Genomic DNA, 16,331 nt, shown 5'->3' with positions numbered 1-16,331 from the left:
TAAACAGGCTTCATTCTAAAAAATGCTTTCTGTGTCACCATAGGTAGAGATGTATTACTAATATATATACTATGCTTAATATATACATCATTGTTTAGCGTAGCTAGGACTTCTCTTGGAAGCATGGTTGATTTTTGAAAATAGTGACTTTCATGAACAGAAATTTTTCCAAGATTATAAAAGTTATTTCGTTCTTAGGACGCTTTATGTTTGGGCCAATTTTGTTAGAACTGTGACAGATTGATTATTAGGTCTGTTACAACATGAATATATGAGCAGTTTTTTACTGAAATGTCTCATCTTACAAAAAAAGAAGATTTGTAAGCACTCTCTTTGTATTCATCTACAAAATATAGTGTTTCAATATTGGTCGAAATCTTCCCTAAATTTTGTTGAAACCACAGTTATATTGATAACTTTGATTACCTGAACAAGAATATAAATGCTATTTTGCCTAGATATTATTTATCTTATTGAAAACGAATCACTAATAAGCGAGATATCACACTTTCTAGGTTTTCACTTTTGGCCCCCTGGTGGCCAAGTCGAGAATCAGACCGGACTGAAATTCAGGGTCAGAGGTCAGCTGACCTAGGGGGTCCTTTGTACAAAGTCTCAAGTTCATAGCCTTAGGGGTTAACAAACGTGCCACAGTTACACTCAAATGGCCAATTTACACCATTTGACCTCTGTGACCTTGACAAGTACGTCAAATCAAAAACCCGTATCATATGTGATGTATCCTTGCTAAGAGTATCTACCATAAAATGTTTACTAAAAACTAATCAGTAATAAGCGAGATATGGCACTATTCAAATTTTTGGTTTTGTAGAGCTATGTAACAGGTGTCTACATACCAAATTTAAAGACTATAGGACCAATAAAGACAAAACGTGCCACTATCGGTGAAATTCTAGAGTTTGACCTCTGTGACCTTGAAAAGTAGGTCAAATCAAAAACCTGTATGATATGTGATGTATCCTTGCTAGGGGTACCCACCATAAAATTTTGTCAAAAAACAAATCAGTAATAAATGAGATATTGCACATTTTAACTTCTCGGTTTTAGCCCCCTGGTGGCAAAGTCAAGAATCAGACCGGAGCAAAATTCAGTGTCAACGTACATATGACCCTGAGCATTATGTATACAAAGTTTCAGATTCATAGCACAAGTGGTTAAGAAATGTGCCACAGGATACAACGGACGACGACGACGACGACGACGACAACGGACACAGAGCTATCGTATAGACTCCCCTACAGTGAGCCAAAAAGAGAATTTGTGAACACTCTCTTTGCATCATCTACAAATTTAGAGCTAGAAAAGTAAAGAGGACATTCCTCTTTCACGGACATTCCTCTTTCATGGAGTCCGGACAAATCTTCTCAAACCTATTCTACAATAAATTTAGAAAATATTGTCCACTATATACTGTAGTACGGAAAAATTTCGCATGCAGAATATTTTCGCGAATTTTGGGTAGGTGTAGGCAAGGCTCGTGAAAAATATTCTGCCGCGACAATCTCTTGCTTTTAATTGCCATGTAATTGTTGCAATGTTTCCACAGAGGCACTGTATATAGCTTGGCCCAACGAAGGCCTACGTGTATACCCCAAGCAATTAGCACTTGTCATAATTACACCTAACCTGAACACCTTTTACTTAATTATTGCTCAGATTATGCCAAGTAGGGGACATTTTACACTACAGTCCAAACACAATAAGAGCTTAGAGTCAAAATAGACAGTGTAAATTTTCTTGGAAAAATATTCTTCACTTGCGAAAATATTCTGCCACCAATATGTCCATCGTGAGGCATTTGCGAAAATTTTATGCCGTTGATATATTCCGTTCTAGTCACAACTGTGCTTGGCAACTGAACACTTTTGAGTGATCAGTGTGCGACTTGCGACTAGCTCGAGGCGGGGGTATGCTAACTGGTCGGCAAAGCTGCGGCGCTTCAAACAATGAGAGCCAGGCGAGATCCCCAAAAATGCCTTATTTTTATAGCTGTAAAATCGTTATTCTTCAGTCAATTTCAAAATTTAAAAGAGCTATTTGTGATAGAGATATATTTGCTGGGGAACTGTCTCATTCCCAAAAGCGACGCTGCACAATATTTTATCTTTCATTTCTTTAGTGGGGAGAAAATATCTAAATAGAGAAAGACCGCCGCTTTTCTTCAAGCCCTCTAGCACTGAAGTTGTATCAGTTGATAATGGTGAAGTAAATCGCTGTAGATAAATCAGTATGATAGATTTCAAGCAGTCATTTATAGTGCGGTACTGATACCGCATATATCCGCATATATGTTGTAGATATGCATAGATCAGCCCGAGCCCTAATTTATAAACACCCCATTGAAAATTATCTACTAAGCCTCATAAAATCGTCTTGAACTCCAAGAAACCATGTATCTTGTAATTTGAATGCTTGTTTTCGGACTTAAGGAAGATTTGGAATGCATTCATCGCTCATTCAGCCTATTTGATGGGATAATGTGTTCTATTGAAATATGCTCACCCGGTGTGTTCAGGAGAGTTTCACTTTAAAACAGATTGGCTCGAAGTCACGAACTCTTGACCTTTGGATGACCAGCTACCTGGTTGCTGTGTACCCATCTCCTCTGACAAGTTACCTTTTAGCGTCCCTACGACCAGGGGTCAGATAGTTTTCTTTGTCTTATATTCAGTCTAGCTGTATCGCTCATTCGGGGCAGTTCGCCCAAAATCATTTATCCAAATATTATCCTTCTTTTTCGGTTCAACAGAACATTTGGTAGCAGAGCGTAGTTTTATTTCGATTACTGACCATTATTCGTAAAAATGGATGAGTATGCTATGTTCGAAGGATATTCGAGGTATAAACGAAGGGTAAAATCGGCATTCACAAAATGCAAAAATAATGTGTACAGTTTGATGGAATATAAAGCTGACTCACGAGAAGTTCACGACAATTTAGATAGCTTAACAGGAATATTCGATAATGCCTATGAATGTGTCGATCATTTCCAACAACTTTGTTTCGAAATCAGAGATTATACCATGGCAGAGACACTCTCAGGAGTACTGGAGCAGTTGGAAACGGAGTACTCTACAGTGGCGGCAAGGAGGATACCGCGGTGACGTCACAGCTTTTCCCAAGATGGCGCTGCATATTGTAAACAAACTCGATCCACGGCCAAGGGAAAATCAAGTCATCAAAAAAGTTAGATTTTTCGCATCAAATCAGAGTTATTAGTACTTTTCTGCTATGAAATAAGTCTTCAGACAATAAGCTATCATTTGAATAATGAAAAGTGCTGTTTTGATGGGGAAAAATAGGGGTTTTAAAACCAAATAGCCGGGCACCGATCTTCCAAAATTAGCGATGGTTTCAAAACAGTCTCCCAGACATGGGGCAATCTCTTCATTATCATAATGGGATTTGGAGGCATGTTTACAGATTTTACAAGTTCGAGACCTGTAATACCTAAAACTCGCATAGATCCCCATAGATCCCCTCTATTTGTCGAGTTAGCGCCCCTATAAGATCATGCATTTTCGGACACTAGAACGAAATCTTCCTGCGGATATCGCGGTTTCGGTGATGATTTAAGGAGAAATTGACTGTTCTTAGAGTTGTATGGGACAGAAATGAGTTCATACTTCATGAATACATGAATATATTATGATATGGGCGGGCTTCTAAGTCAAAACAATAACAAACTCAACTGCATCTCTACTGTATATTGCGTAGTGCATTGCCTAGTGTATTTCGTAGTGTATTTTAGCGGAGACATTATTTCCGCACTTTGGCCACGCCAAACGTCTTTTTTATTCGTGGAAGTTAATCTGCTCTGTAAATTTTATTTTACACAGGAAGAATCCATACTAGGTATTGCAATATTTCATGTCTATTGGTGTTTTTTGTGTACAAAAGCGCACCAGACAGTGAGACGTGGAGATGTGTTTAGTACTGGTGCTGTCAGTAGACTGAATCTGATTGGCCATAGCGATCACTAATATGGGTCGGGATCACGTGATGTGACGTCACCACGGTATCCTCCTTGCAGTGGCGGAGCTGGTATGGAGATATATCCACAAACAAAAGGAAAATGGTGAGTCCCAACTTTTGTCGAAACCTAAAACAAACATAGGCCTAGCAACTGATCATGGTGCTTCGTCACTTTCCTCTGTCAAGGTCGACATCGAAAAGCAGAAAGAGGAAATTGCAACACCAATTGAGAAATTCCAAGCTATGTCTGCAAATACAGGATCACAAATTGCTAACAAGGGTGAGGAAGCCAAACCAGCAGCAACCAGGTCTACACCGCAGAGCAGTTGTCATGGTATTACAACAGGCTAGAACTTGCCAGTGTCACAACCTGTCATGTTGTCAGAAGTCAAAAGCCAAGTTCCTGATCCGAGATACCCGATACATGGATACAGACAATATGACCCTATTCCTGTCTTCTATGCACCCATCCCAGATCTTTCCCACCGAATCCGAGAATGCTTGGATGGGGACAGCAACCAGATCTACCTTCATCGAATCCAAGAACACCAACAGGATGGGGACAACAAGCAGTCCAAAGTGAACAGCAATCATTCTTTGACTCAGCCAGGCTGCTGACCAAGGTATCGATTCCAAAGTTCAGTGGGGACAAACGTAATTATGAGAGCTGGAAAGCAGCATTTGTCTCATGTGCAGCAAACACAAAATACATGCTTCTGAGGCAGAGAGAAAGTTTAAGCGGCGATGCAATGCGAGTAATCGAAGGTTTGGGTCATTCAGCAGCAGCCTATGAAGCAGCAAAGATACGACTTGATAGGAAGTAAGGGGGTCAGCGTAGGCAGATCACATTACGACTCGACCAACAGGAGAATTTTAGGCAAGTAAGGGATGGTCATCCTAGAGACATGGAAAAGTTGGCCGAGTTATTGGATGTCCTAGTTGTCAATTTAGAGGACGGGGGACTACACCACGAGATGGGCGGTGGTTCACTCTACTTCACTCTGCAGAAGAAGCTGACAGAAGGATTATTGTCAAGATTGTAGATTTCCGAATCAGCAGCCTTACAGGTAAAGTGAGTCAGTTGGCCAGTGCATACACTACAGAAAGAGTGACAGGTCAAATGCAGGTCATCGACTGGAATGAACACAAGCGCAAGTGGAGCCATCTAGAGGGGATCAAGTTTCCAAAAGCCGGACCGGAACAGATTGTTGATATCCGAAACGGGGCAGACCAAGCTGACCAGCTTTATTCCATCCGTGACGTGAGAGGGAAGCCCGGTGAGCCTGTAGCAAGATTGACACCACTTTGTTGGACCGGCATTGGTAGTCCTTCAGTCAATAGGGTAAATCATCAGACCAATTTCACATTTGTCACCAAAGAAGAAGATTCAGTTGACAAGACCTTGAGAAAGTACTGGGAAGTAGACGAGCCAACAGTAACCAACGTAATCTCCAGCGCAGAAAAGGAAGTTAAGACGACCCTAGCATATCAGGATGGGCGATACACAATAAGCATGCCTTGGAAGGATGAAAAACCATCCCTTCCTGATAATTACACCACGGCACTAAATAGATAAGAGAATACAGAAAAGAGGCATAAAAGATCACCAGAGCTGAAAGAAGCCTACAGCAAAGTAATACAAGAATACAAAGACAAGGGATACATCCGAAAAGTATCTGCAACAGAAGATAAGCCACTTGGTGTATGGTATCTGCATCGTTTTCCAGTTCTGAGGCCTGGAAGGTAAACGACCAAGACAATGATAGTCTTCGATGCTTCAGCAAAGTTTAGAGGCGTGTCCTTAAATGATGCTGTAGACCAAGTACCAAACCTTCTCAATGAACTGTTCAGCGTCCTATTGAGATTTCGTCGCCATTCAATCGCACTTATGTCAGATATTTTTGAAATGTACCTTCAGATTTCTTTAGACTCACAGTGCCGGCCCTTCACTCGATTTCTATGGTGTGATGATGAGAGTGACAAAAGCCTGGATTTTTACGAATTTAGCAGAGTTGTATTTGGAGTCAACTCCTCACCGTTTCTGGTGCAGTTTGTTGCAAGACATCATGCTTTGAAAAACCAGGATGATTACCCGTTGGCAGACGAAACAATCCTCAAGAGTACATGGACGATGAGATGGACAGCATAAAGGATGTACCGACTGCAGTCGAATTATATAATCAGTTATCACAGGTATAGAGCACAGCTGGGATGCACACTCGAAAATGGCTATTGAATTCGCCTGTAGTCCTCAAGGAAATTCCAGCGTCAGACTGCGCAGCAAAAATAGATCTAGACAGCGGTGACCTACCATCAACCAAAACACTCGGAGTTATGCGGTCACCTAAGGAGGACATATTAACTTTTACTGCCAATCAGCCCACTGTGAATGATAATCTCACCAGGCGCAGTTACCTGAAGGGTGTAGCCAGCCTTTTTGACCCATTGGGGTTCCTCGCACTGTACGTAATAAAAGATTATCCTTCAGGAGGTCTGGACAAGCGGAGCAGACTGGGATGACGACTTGAACTGCATTCTGTCCAAGAAGGCCAAGCAATGGTTTGCAGATCTCAAAGATTTGCCGTATATTTGCATACCAAGATGTCTGAAGACCACAGCCAAGGGAGAATTTAGCATTCATACATTCAATGATAAATCACAAGAAGCCTATGGGGCCGTGGTTTACATGAGATTTGTAAACCCACAGGGAGAGGTCACCTGCCGTCTGATCGCTACCAAATCGAGAGTCGCACCATTACAGGCCATGAGTATACCAAGATTAGAACTCATGGGAGCGATTGTAGGCCTACGTCTGACAGAAGATGTAGTAGGAACCCTTGAGATTGAGATGTCAACTTGAACATTTTGGACTGGCAGTATGGATGTCATACACTGGTTACGAAATCCAAGTAGAATCTTCAAAACCTTCGTCGCTGATCGAGTTGTGAGAGATCCAAAAAGCAACAAGTCCAAGCCAGTCGAGACATGTCCCGTCGGGAGAAAACCCAGCTGATCTTCTTACCAGAGGTATGGCAGTCAACGATCTTGCGCAAGAAACAAAATGGTCGAATGAACCATCATTCTTAGCAGCCGAGGTCGAGAAATGGCCTGAAATTAAATTCGAAAACAAATAAGCATCAAAGAATGAAGTAAAAGCAGTTCTACAGTGAAAATTACACAGCCGTAGATCTGACATTTGCAACCACAGCCGTTATGACACCCCCTGAGGACAATAGGACAAACCTGGCAAGATATTCCAGTTGGAGAAATCTTACCAGAGTTTTAGCCCGAGTACTGAGATTTGCCGACAACTGTCGCTTAAATAGAGAACCACGATGAAGGGGAGCAATTGGTCCCGACGAAATCCGAGATGCAGAGTTGAATCTGATCAAGCTTGCCCAACATGAGTGCTTTAATGATGATATCAAAGCACTGAGGGGGACAAAAGGACTACCCAGTGGATCAAAATTGCCACCTCTAAAGCCCACACGCTACAAGGACAATGTTCTAAGATACGATGGCAGACTGCATAATTCTGAGTATTTACCGTCGGAGGCCAGATTCCCAATAATACTTCCAAGAAAGCTACATATGTCAGAATTGATCATCACAAGCGGCCACAAAAGAGCACAACATGGAGGAACAAACCAAGTATTAGCAACCCTATCACCGCGATATTGGATTGTCTCTGGAAAAGAGGCTATCTGTGAAATCGAGAAAAAATGCACAGTTTGCAGATGGAGAAGAGCCAAGCCCCTGACACCAATCATGGCACCACTACCAGAGATGCGGTTACGAAAACCCAAGAGGGCCTTCAACGAAACATCCATTGACTTCGCCGGACCATTCCTCACAAGGCAAGAACGGGGAAAAAGACGACAGAAGCGATACCTCTGTTTGTTCACTTGTTTACCCAGCCGAGCAGTCCATCTCGAGATGGCAAATAGCCTAGACACCGACAGCTTCCTCAACAGCTTCTTCAGGATGTCATCACGGCAAGGAGTGCCGACTGATGTACTCACAGACAATGGTAGCAATTTCATTGGCAGCAACAATGAACTCCGAGAACTGAAAGATCTTGATAGAGATCGCATACAGGATACAACTGCCAGCTACGGGGTAAAGTGGCATTTTAATCCTCCACTCGCTCCACATTTCTCTGGTGTCCACAAAATTATGGTTAAAATCGCGAAAAAGGCAATAAATGCAATCCTTGGGAACGCCGATATAACAGATGAGGAACTTCACAGCGCTATCGTAGGAGCAGAAGGGTTAATCAACTCCAGACCTCTCACCTATCAGTCATCAAACCCAGCTGATGTTGTACCCCTAACCCGGAACAATTTTCTGCACGGCCAGATGGGAGGACAATTTGCACCTGATGCAGTGGACACCACAGACTTCAGCCCGCGCAAAAGATGAAGAGGAGTTCAAGAATTAGTTTCTCATTTCTGGCACAGATGGCTAACAGAATGGTTGCCAGGTCCGAACCCGAGAAAGAAATGGTTGAGAGCAAGAGAGGCTCTGAAGAAAGGAGACAATGTCATCGTAATGTCATCGGACACCCACGAGGCAAGTGGCCACTTGGCAGAATCACTGAAACACATCCAGGGAAAGACGATCAAGTCAGAGTGGTTGATGTAAAAGTAGGTAAAGTAACGCTCACACGATCAGTTGCAGAGCTTTATTTGTTAGAAGGTAGCGACAATAAGTAGGGGCTATTAAAACCACGCTTAGGAAGCTACAGCTAAGCCTAATCATGAACATGAACTTTGTATGCCTTCTAAAAGTATTTGCATTTTTTTTAATGGACAAGTCATAAAGCCAAAAATCGCGGTGAACTGAAAATAAGTTTAAATGCTAAAGAGTTATGTAAACAAGCCTGCCGGGTAGGTTTGTCCTGAATTGACCAAGCCAGGCCATGATTGTTGCGACGGTAAAAGCACACCTATATAGAGCCGATTGACTTCAAACTTCACCTAATGAGAATACTGTATAAATACTGTTTATAAACATTTGAATGAGCTCTCACCTGGTCAAAACTCTGCTACGGAGGATATTAATGACACGCATTAAGTAATACTATCATGAGCAGTAAATATAGCTACCTGGATACTCCCACGATATATCTTCCGCCTACAGTGATAGAAAAGGTCATGAACTCCCAGGCACTGAACTTTAGCTTGGTAAAATTACTACAGGTACGATCATTGGTAACCAATCGGGAACTTGCACAAAATGTTTTCAATTGGATGTTAAACATGGATGTCGAGGGGATCAAGTTTAAGGAGTTGAAGGCACTCCATATTGCCTTTCGGGCCACCCTTGGGTAAGGTGTAGCGCCCGCTCAGCCTCCTCAGTCAGGGTCACAACTGAAGAAATGAACATTATAAACTTTTCAATATCTTATATAAAAGGAACATTTGACCGTTACGACGAATTGCGCTGTTGTCAATTGGACAAAAAGGGCCGCATATCGGAAGAAAAATAAGTGATTGTGCGCTATTGAAACGTGCAGTCTCTTATCATGTCTTTTAAGTTCAAACATTTTAAAGTTAAGTTTAATGCTTTCAGAACCAAGATACAAGTTTCGTTACTTTTCAGGTTTTTTCATGTCGCATTGTTATACAAATTTTAATGATTAAAAAGTTATGTTCGGCCTTCAGGCACCTTGTGAATTGGGTAACCTGGGATTGAAATATTCAAACTTAAATGTGTGTTGTACGCAAAATTTTAAGAATGATTCAGAGATACTCTGCTGACACTCATCGCTAGGAAATTTATTAGACTTCTGCTTCGAATTAGATTTTTTACCTTAAATAGAGGTAGCGACATCAGATCAGGACTTCGTCAATCATTACATTTGATAGACATTTTAAGTATTGGACACTCGTTTCATGGAGATAGTTGTTATCCGTTTCACATATTATATAAATTACCAGGGGTCAGATAGTTTCCACTTTGTCTTCTATTTAGTCTAGCTGTATCACCCATTCGGGGCAGTTCGCCCAAAAATATATAATCCATCATTTATCCAAATATTATCCTTCTTTTTGGGTTCAACAGAACATGGTGCATACAAAATCTTGCATCGTCGGCTCGCAAGAAAGGTAATTGCCCGTCAGTTTGGAGGTCTGAATAGCTAGGGTGATAGTCTGTTATATTAACAGCAAATGTGTTGCACTAGCTCCAAAGGGGTTAAATGAGTGTTGGTCAATTTTTATAGTGAAACGATGTCGCCTTTAGGGAAAGAAAAGTGCACTCTTACCAGGGAAATATGGTGAATATTCTATAAGAATGAAATCCACACAGCTTTGTGATAGGAGTGATAGGTCCTTGCTGTATCACTTTGTTGCTGTCATTGACTGAAGTTTATGGTTGAGTTGAGTGTCCCAGTAACGTGACACACCAAATTTCACGCTAAAATATTTTGTCGTTCAGAAGTTAAGGGAATTTTCATGATATTCATGATTTTCTGGAAGCGCCCCTATAGGGCAGAAAAATGGATGAAACTAAAACCCGGGAGATATATCGTGTACCTTTGTTAGCTTAGTCTACCATGAAAATATGGTAAAGATCGGACGAAGATTAAGCGAGTACTTACACTTTATGTGTTTTTGGTTTTGGCCCCTGGCAGCCAAATGGAGAATCAAACTCGGCCGATTTTTAGACGCGACACACTTTTGGCTCACCCTCTATCAGCACACCAAATTTCAATCCAAAATATTCTGTCGTTCAGAAGTTACAGAGCGGAAGGGAATTTTCATGATTTTCAGGAAGCGCCCCCTATAGGGCAAAAAAATTAATGAAACTAAAAACCCGGGTGATATATCGTGTATCTATGTTAGCTTAGTCTACCATAAAAATTTGGTGAAGACCAGACGAATATTAAGCGAGTTCTAACACTTTGTGTTTTTTGTTTTGGCCCCCTGGTGGCCAAATCAAGAATCCAACTCAGCCGATTTTTCAACGCGACACACCTTTGTCCTGCCCTCTATCAGCACACCAACTTTCAATCCAAAATATTTTGTCGTTCAGAAGTTACGGAGTGGAAGGGAATTTTCATGATTTTCAGGTAGCGCCCCCTATAGGGCAGAAAAATAAATGAAACTAAAAACCCGGGTGATATATCGTGTATCTATGAGCTTAGTCTACCATGTATGTAGCTTAGTCTACCATAAAAATATGGTAAAGATCGGACAAATATTAGGCGAGTTCTAACACTTTATGTTTTTTTGGTTTTGGCTTCCTGGCGGCCAAATGGAGAATCAAACTCAGCTGATTTTTTTTTGACGCAACACACCTTTGACCCACCCTCTATCAGCACACCAAATTTCAATCCAAAATATTTTGTCGTTCAGAATGTTATAGAGCGGACAGAAAAAGTGCGTCCGGCAAGCGCCTGCCCCCTACTGGCCAGGCTGGGAATCTGCCCGGGATGATTTTTAGTGGGACTCATCTTTAGATGTCATTCACTCCTTCCACCAAATATCGATTAAATTGCCTGAGTCGTTTAGAAGCTGTAGGGTTGAAATGAGCACAAAGTTGGTGCCATGTACTACACTAGCTCCGGGGGACAATAAGTGATCAAACTTTGTCACTCTATCAGTGGTTGGACCATCTCGTAGAAAGACAGACAACCCAAGGTCTTGGAAAAAGCCCAGCTAGTGTGAAGCAACAGGAGATATTTTTGATGAGTCTAAATTGAAATCCCCAAGCATCACAACGGGAGTATGAAGGTTAATCAGTGCTGTAATGTCTGAAATAGCACCAATTATCTTCCTTGTAGAGTACATGATTGTTCAAGTGTAGTGAAGTAAATTGTTTCAAAGCGGCAATTCCCAAAGTGAACATCATTGCAATCCATTAAAGTGTTCTCCTTTAAATTCCCAGAAATGGATTTCAAGATGGCTGCCCTGGCGGCCATATTGAATTGTTGATGACACCCATTATCAAAAAGGACCCTCCTTCTAACTATTTGCAACTCCCACAGTGAAAATCATTGCATTCCCTGAAAGTGTTCTGCTTTAAATGCCTGGAAACAGATTTCAAGATGGCTGTCATGACGCCCATACTGGATAGTGGATGACGGCCATTATCGAAAGGAATCTTTGTCTAACCATTGGCAATTTTCTACACTGAAGATCATTGCTGTCTATTTTGAATGCCCGAAACGAATTTCAAGATGGCTTCCGAGGCGGCCATCTTGGATAGCTGATGGAGCCTTTGTTCGAAAGGAATCTTCGTCTAATGATTGTCAAACCCCACATTGAAAATCATTGCCCTCCATTAAAGCGTTCTCCTTTAAATGTCCGGAAACAGATTTAAAAATGGCTGCCCTGGCGGCCATCTTGGATAGTTGATGGTTGCCATGTTCGAAAGGAACCTTTGTCTGACCATTGGCAATCCCCACAGTGAAAATCATTCCATTCGGTGAAAGTATTCTCCAGTTATGGCATAGAATTGGAAAAGATTACGGACGGACAACTTTCATGGTGTCGACATAACCCAACAAAATCAAATGAATGGTGCATTCCATTGAGTTTCTACGCACCATAGAAAGTGTTGAGGGGGGGGGGGGGCGATTTTACCAATTATACAAACATTTATGTCATTTGGCAGCAAATGTGCAAAAACCTACGATCTATACTAGTTGACTACAAATCAAACACCTTGCCCAGCAGATCAAACACTGAAAGCTCCATTCATCTCACCTGTCCATATTTGGGAGCACATTTGACGATCATCATCTTACTGTCAGAACTAAACGGCCATTCCTCCAGTCTAGCATAATTGTTTCGAACATCCTTCAGGTTAAGCTGAAAAACAAGCAAAGCGTTAAAAGTCACCTGTTGCTGAGCATGTGTCATTCATCACTGTTGTTGTCCATGATTGGGTTTTTCAACCTCATAACACTTTTGCCCATGACCACTGTGCACAAGCTACAAAGACATATATCCCATTGTACGAGACATACAACGGTTGTTGTTTAGAAGGCTTGCAGACGACAGAAAAAAAGCAAAAAACGGATAACCATTTTTTTGGCCATGCTGCGCTTGCTAACGGGCAAGGTTTACTGTCAAAAGATTATGCATTATAGTTGCATCATGCAATGTTTGCCTCGGCGATATTTGTTGAAATATAAAAGTGACTTTTAAAGATGCACAAAGACATATGATCAGAGCAAGAGTCATTTTGTACGAACATATATGAATTCACTAAGGAGTTATATTATTTGCGTAATTCATGAAAATGATAGCTATAATAACAATTGCATTGTCATTTACCTTCTTTTTTCATCAACAACAATATCGCATAATCTTTCATACCTGCGCTGTTGAGGATTCGCTTGAGAGGTACGAAATTATTGCTCGTTTTTTACGTGAAATCTTTTTCATCATTTACGGTTTCATACCTAAGACATAGACGCATAGAAAGTATCTATGAACATATTTTGTGTAAATTTCAGCACGTTTCCTAATGTACGTTTTACATGATCATGAATCTTGTAAGACATGTAAAAGATGCTTACCGTGAACTTTTGTGTTTTGTCGCAATAACATCATAAATATTTGTATTTCAAGGAAAGGTACTTAAAAATGTGCACAACAGTCCTATTTTTCAGCTCATGTTGAGTCAATCTTGATAATGTAAGGCCTGGAATATCTTGAACATATATAAAAATAGAAGGTTGGGTAGGAATGCTGGGATGGTGAAGAGCGGATTTATGGGACTCCTTGATTATATCCATCTTACCTACTTTTCTGCGAGACCAGAACCATAGTATGTCTCATACAATCGCATATATATATTTGTACCTTGTACACAGTGTTGACCTAAGGTCTTTGTGACCTTCACCTTTGACCAGTTCACCTCCAAATCAATAGGTTTCTTTGGGCCTAAACTAGTGGCCTAAAAACCAGGTTTGGTGAATATACATGATGTTGATTTTGAGTAATCACGCGAAAAACATGGGCCCATGGGCCTGGCACTCAGCTGAGTGAAGTTCAGCTTGAGACAAACCAGTCCATCAGATGCATTGTCACAACCTTGAACAACAACAACATGTAGTAAATGTACTCTGGACCTTTGTATCGATTCCTTCAAAGTGCAGGTTGTGAATGAAATGGTCCAGGGACCATGTGCTCACCTCGGTAATGTAATGCATGTCATTTGGAGTGGATATGGGGAGAACAGTTTCACAATAGTTTCACCAGTTTTGATTCCATTGAATAATATTATTTTTCTTGGCTCAATGGTACCAAAGAAAATTACCGGTACCTACTAAGTATAGCATTTTGGTTATAAAGTGGACTGAATTTCAGGGTTATTGAAGAGTGTACATGTCATATGGAAATTGGTTGACATCTGTTCAACAGTTTAGGTGTACTAGGACTTTGTTGGATTTTCAAGATGGTGGCCTGGTGGCGATATTTGTAATGGGATTAGACTGAAAATTAGGGATATTGATAAGAGTACATAGATACATAGTCACATGAAGTTTAGTTGCAATCTAATCATTAGTTTCCGGGGTAATAGGACTTTGTTTAATTTTCAAGACAGCCACATGGCCGCCATATTGGTAGATGGATTTGCCTGAGAATCAGGGATGTAATAGAGTACATAGATATACAATCACATGAAATTTGGTTTCAATCCGACTTCTTTCAATTTTCAAGATAGCCGCCTGGAGAGTTTCACCAGTGGGACAAATTTTTGGGGTAGGATAGAGGGTCCCTAGATACATGTCCCCACAAGTTTAGAACCTTCTAGCTCAAATAGAAACGAAATGTGCCAACTCGGTGATTTAGTAAACTTTGACCTCTGTGACCTTGAAAAGTAGGTCAAATCAAAAACCAAGGTGATATGACGTTTAACCTTACTAGATACACCCACCATAAAAATTTCGTCACTCTACGTACAACCATTAGCTTCAAAAAGGCAAAAAAACTATTTTCAAGATGGCCACCTGGAGGCCAGAAAGTAAGTTATATCGCGAAAAAGAAAAATAAGCCTAGGCATATTGCCCAAAGCTACCATCACACCAAGTTTTAGCCATCTAGCCCTAGCGGTGACGAAATGTGCTCTGCTAACGGACGACGTCAGACGCCACGGTATCGTATAAGTTCCCCAGAGGTGAGCTAAAAATCACTCCAGTCGATGCGTGGTCACAACCTTGGTGCAAACAGTTAAGGACCTTAACATCAAATCCGTGGAAGTGCAGGTTGAGACAAACTAGCCCAGTAGATGCATGGTCATAACCAGAAACAGTCTGGACCTTTACATAAATTCCTATGAAGTGTAGGTTGGTTGCAACCAACTAGTCCATTGAACATGGTCCAGCCTAACGCAGGAAAGCCATGTAGTAATTGCCATCGGCTTTTCATCAGGGATAACCAATAGTTTCAAAGTGCAAGGCCAGAACCAAGGGGTATGATTTTCATGAATTTTTCAACATACGGTTTTCTTTATTCAATCAATTTTGAGGTAAGTATTACAGTGAAAAATAATGAAATACTAGAATTGACTGGGGAGCACTAAAGTTGGATGGGAGGTGCAAGGTGTTCGTTTGGTTCTATGAGTACGAGTGTAGCTCAGCTGCTTTCTCTCTGTGATCTGTGATGTGGTCACCAAAAACGTTCAAATGCAGCTGTATAGATTATTCCTGTAAAACATGATGAGAAAACATTTAATTTTGATAGCCAAGTTTTATAATACAAGACCAACAACAACTGATAAATGCGCTAATGATTATTGATCAAGGTAAAGGTAGGAACTACTGAGGAAAGGCTTATGATTGAGGAAGTTCATTAATATGATTGTGAATATAATAAGTGTGTGATGATCAGCCCCTGTTGGATGCATTGTGCTATATACAGTGTGCATGTGTGTATCGAATTATTTAATGACAGTTCAAGTCTCCGGAGTAGATCGTCAATTGCGCTGTTTATTTCCATTGTCAACCTTACCTGATGACTTCAGAACGATGTTTATTATTGTCTTGTTTATTCACATTAGTTCTGCTATGCGACTATACTCTGTTGACGAGGAAAGCACTTAACTGGAAGAAGAAGAAGAAGAGTTATTTGTTGAGTAATCCATCTTTTAGAGCTGGACTGTGACATTGTTTTAGGTCAGATACTCTGCAGCCATTTTGACAAGGTATCATGTGACAGTGACTTAGCACATGATCATTTCATCTGCTCGTGCATAAATTAAACCCAGTTTTGTAGGGCGATAAAAAGGATGATATCTAAATTAATTGTGGGTGAAAATGTAAAATAATTAAATATATTGACTGCTGAATCATCAAGGATGGACAGCAAGATCTTTGA

At 40.8% G+C, this 16,331-nt stretch overlaps 1 protein-coding gene across 5 annotated transcripts in view; it reads right to left on the bottom strand.

Moving 5' to 3' along the window:
* The window catches only part of LOC135495767 (calcium-transporting ATPase type 2C member 1-like), a 465,754-nt gene that overhangs the window by 205,788 nt on the left and 243,635 nt on the right, over nucleotides 1–16,331 (bottom strand). For all 5 annotated transcript variants that reach the window (XM_064784671.1, XM_064784673.1, XM_064784674.1 and 2 more), the window contains one exon: nucleotides 12,711–12,815. In XM_064784671.1, coding sequence (XP_064640741.1) covers nucleotides 12,711–12,815 — 105 coding nt within the window. The remainder of the gene's footprint in view (nucleotides 1–12,710; nucleotides 12,816–16,331) is intronic.

This window comes from Lineus longissimus, chromosome 11 (genome assembly GCF_910592395.1).
Source record: "Lineus longissimus chromosome 11, tnLinLong1.2, whole genome shotgun sequence".
NCBI classification, from domain to species: domain Eukaryota; kingdom Metazoa; phylum Nemertea; class Pilidiophora; order Heteronemertea; family Lineidae; genus Lineus; species Lineus longissimus.
This window is presented reverse-complemented; position numbering and strand designations above follow the sequence as displayed.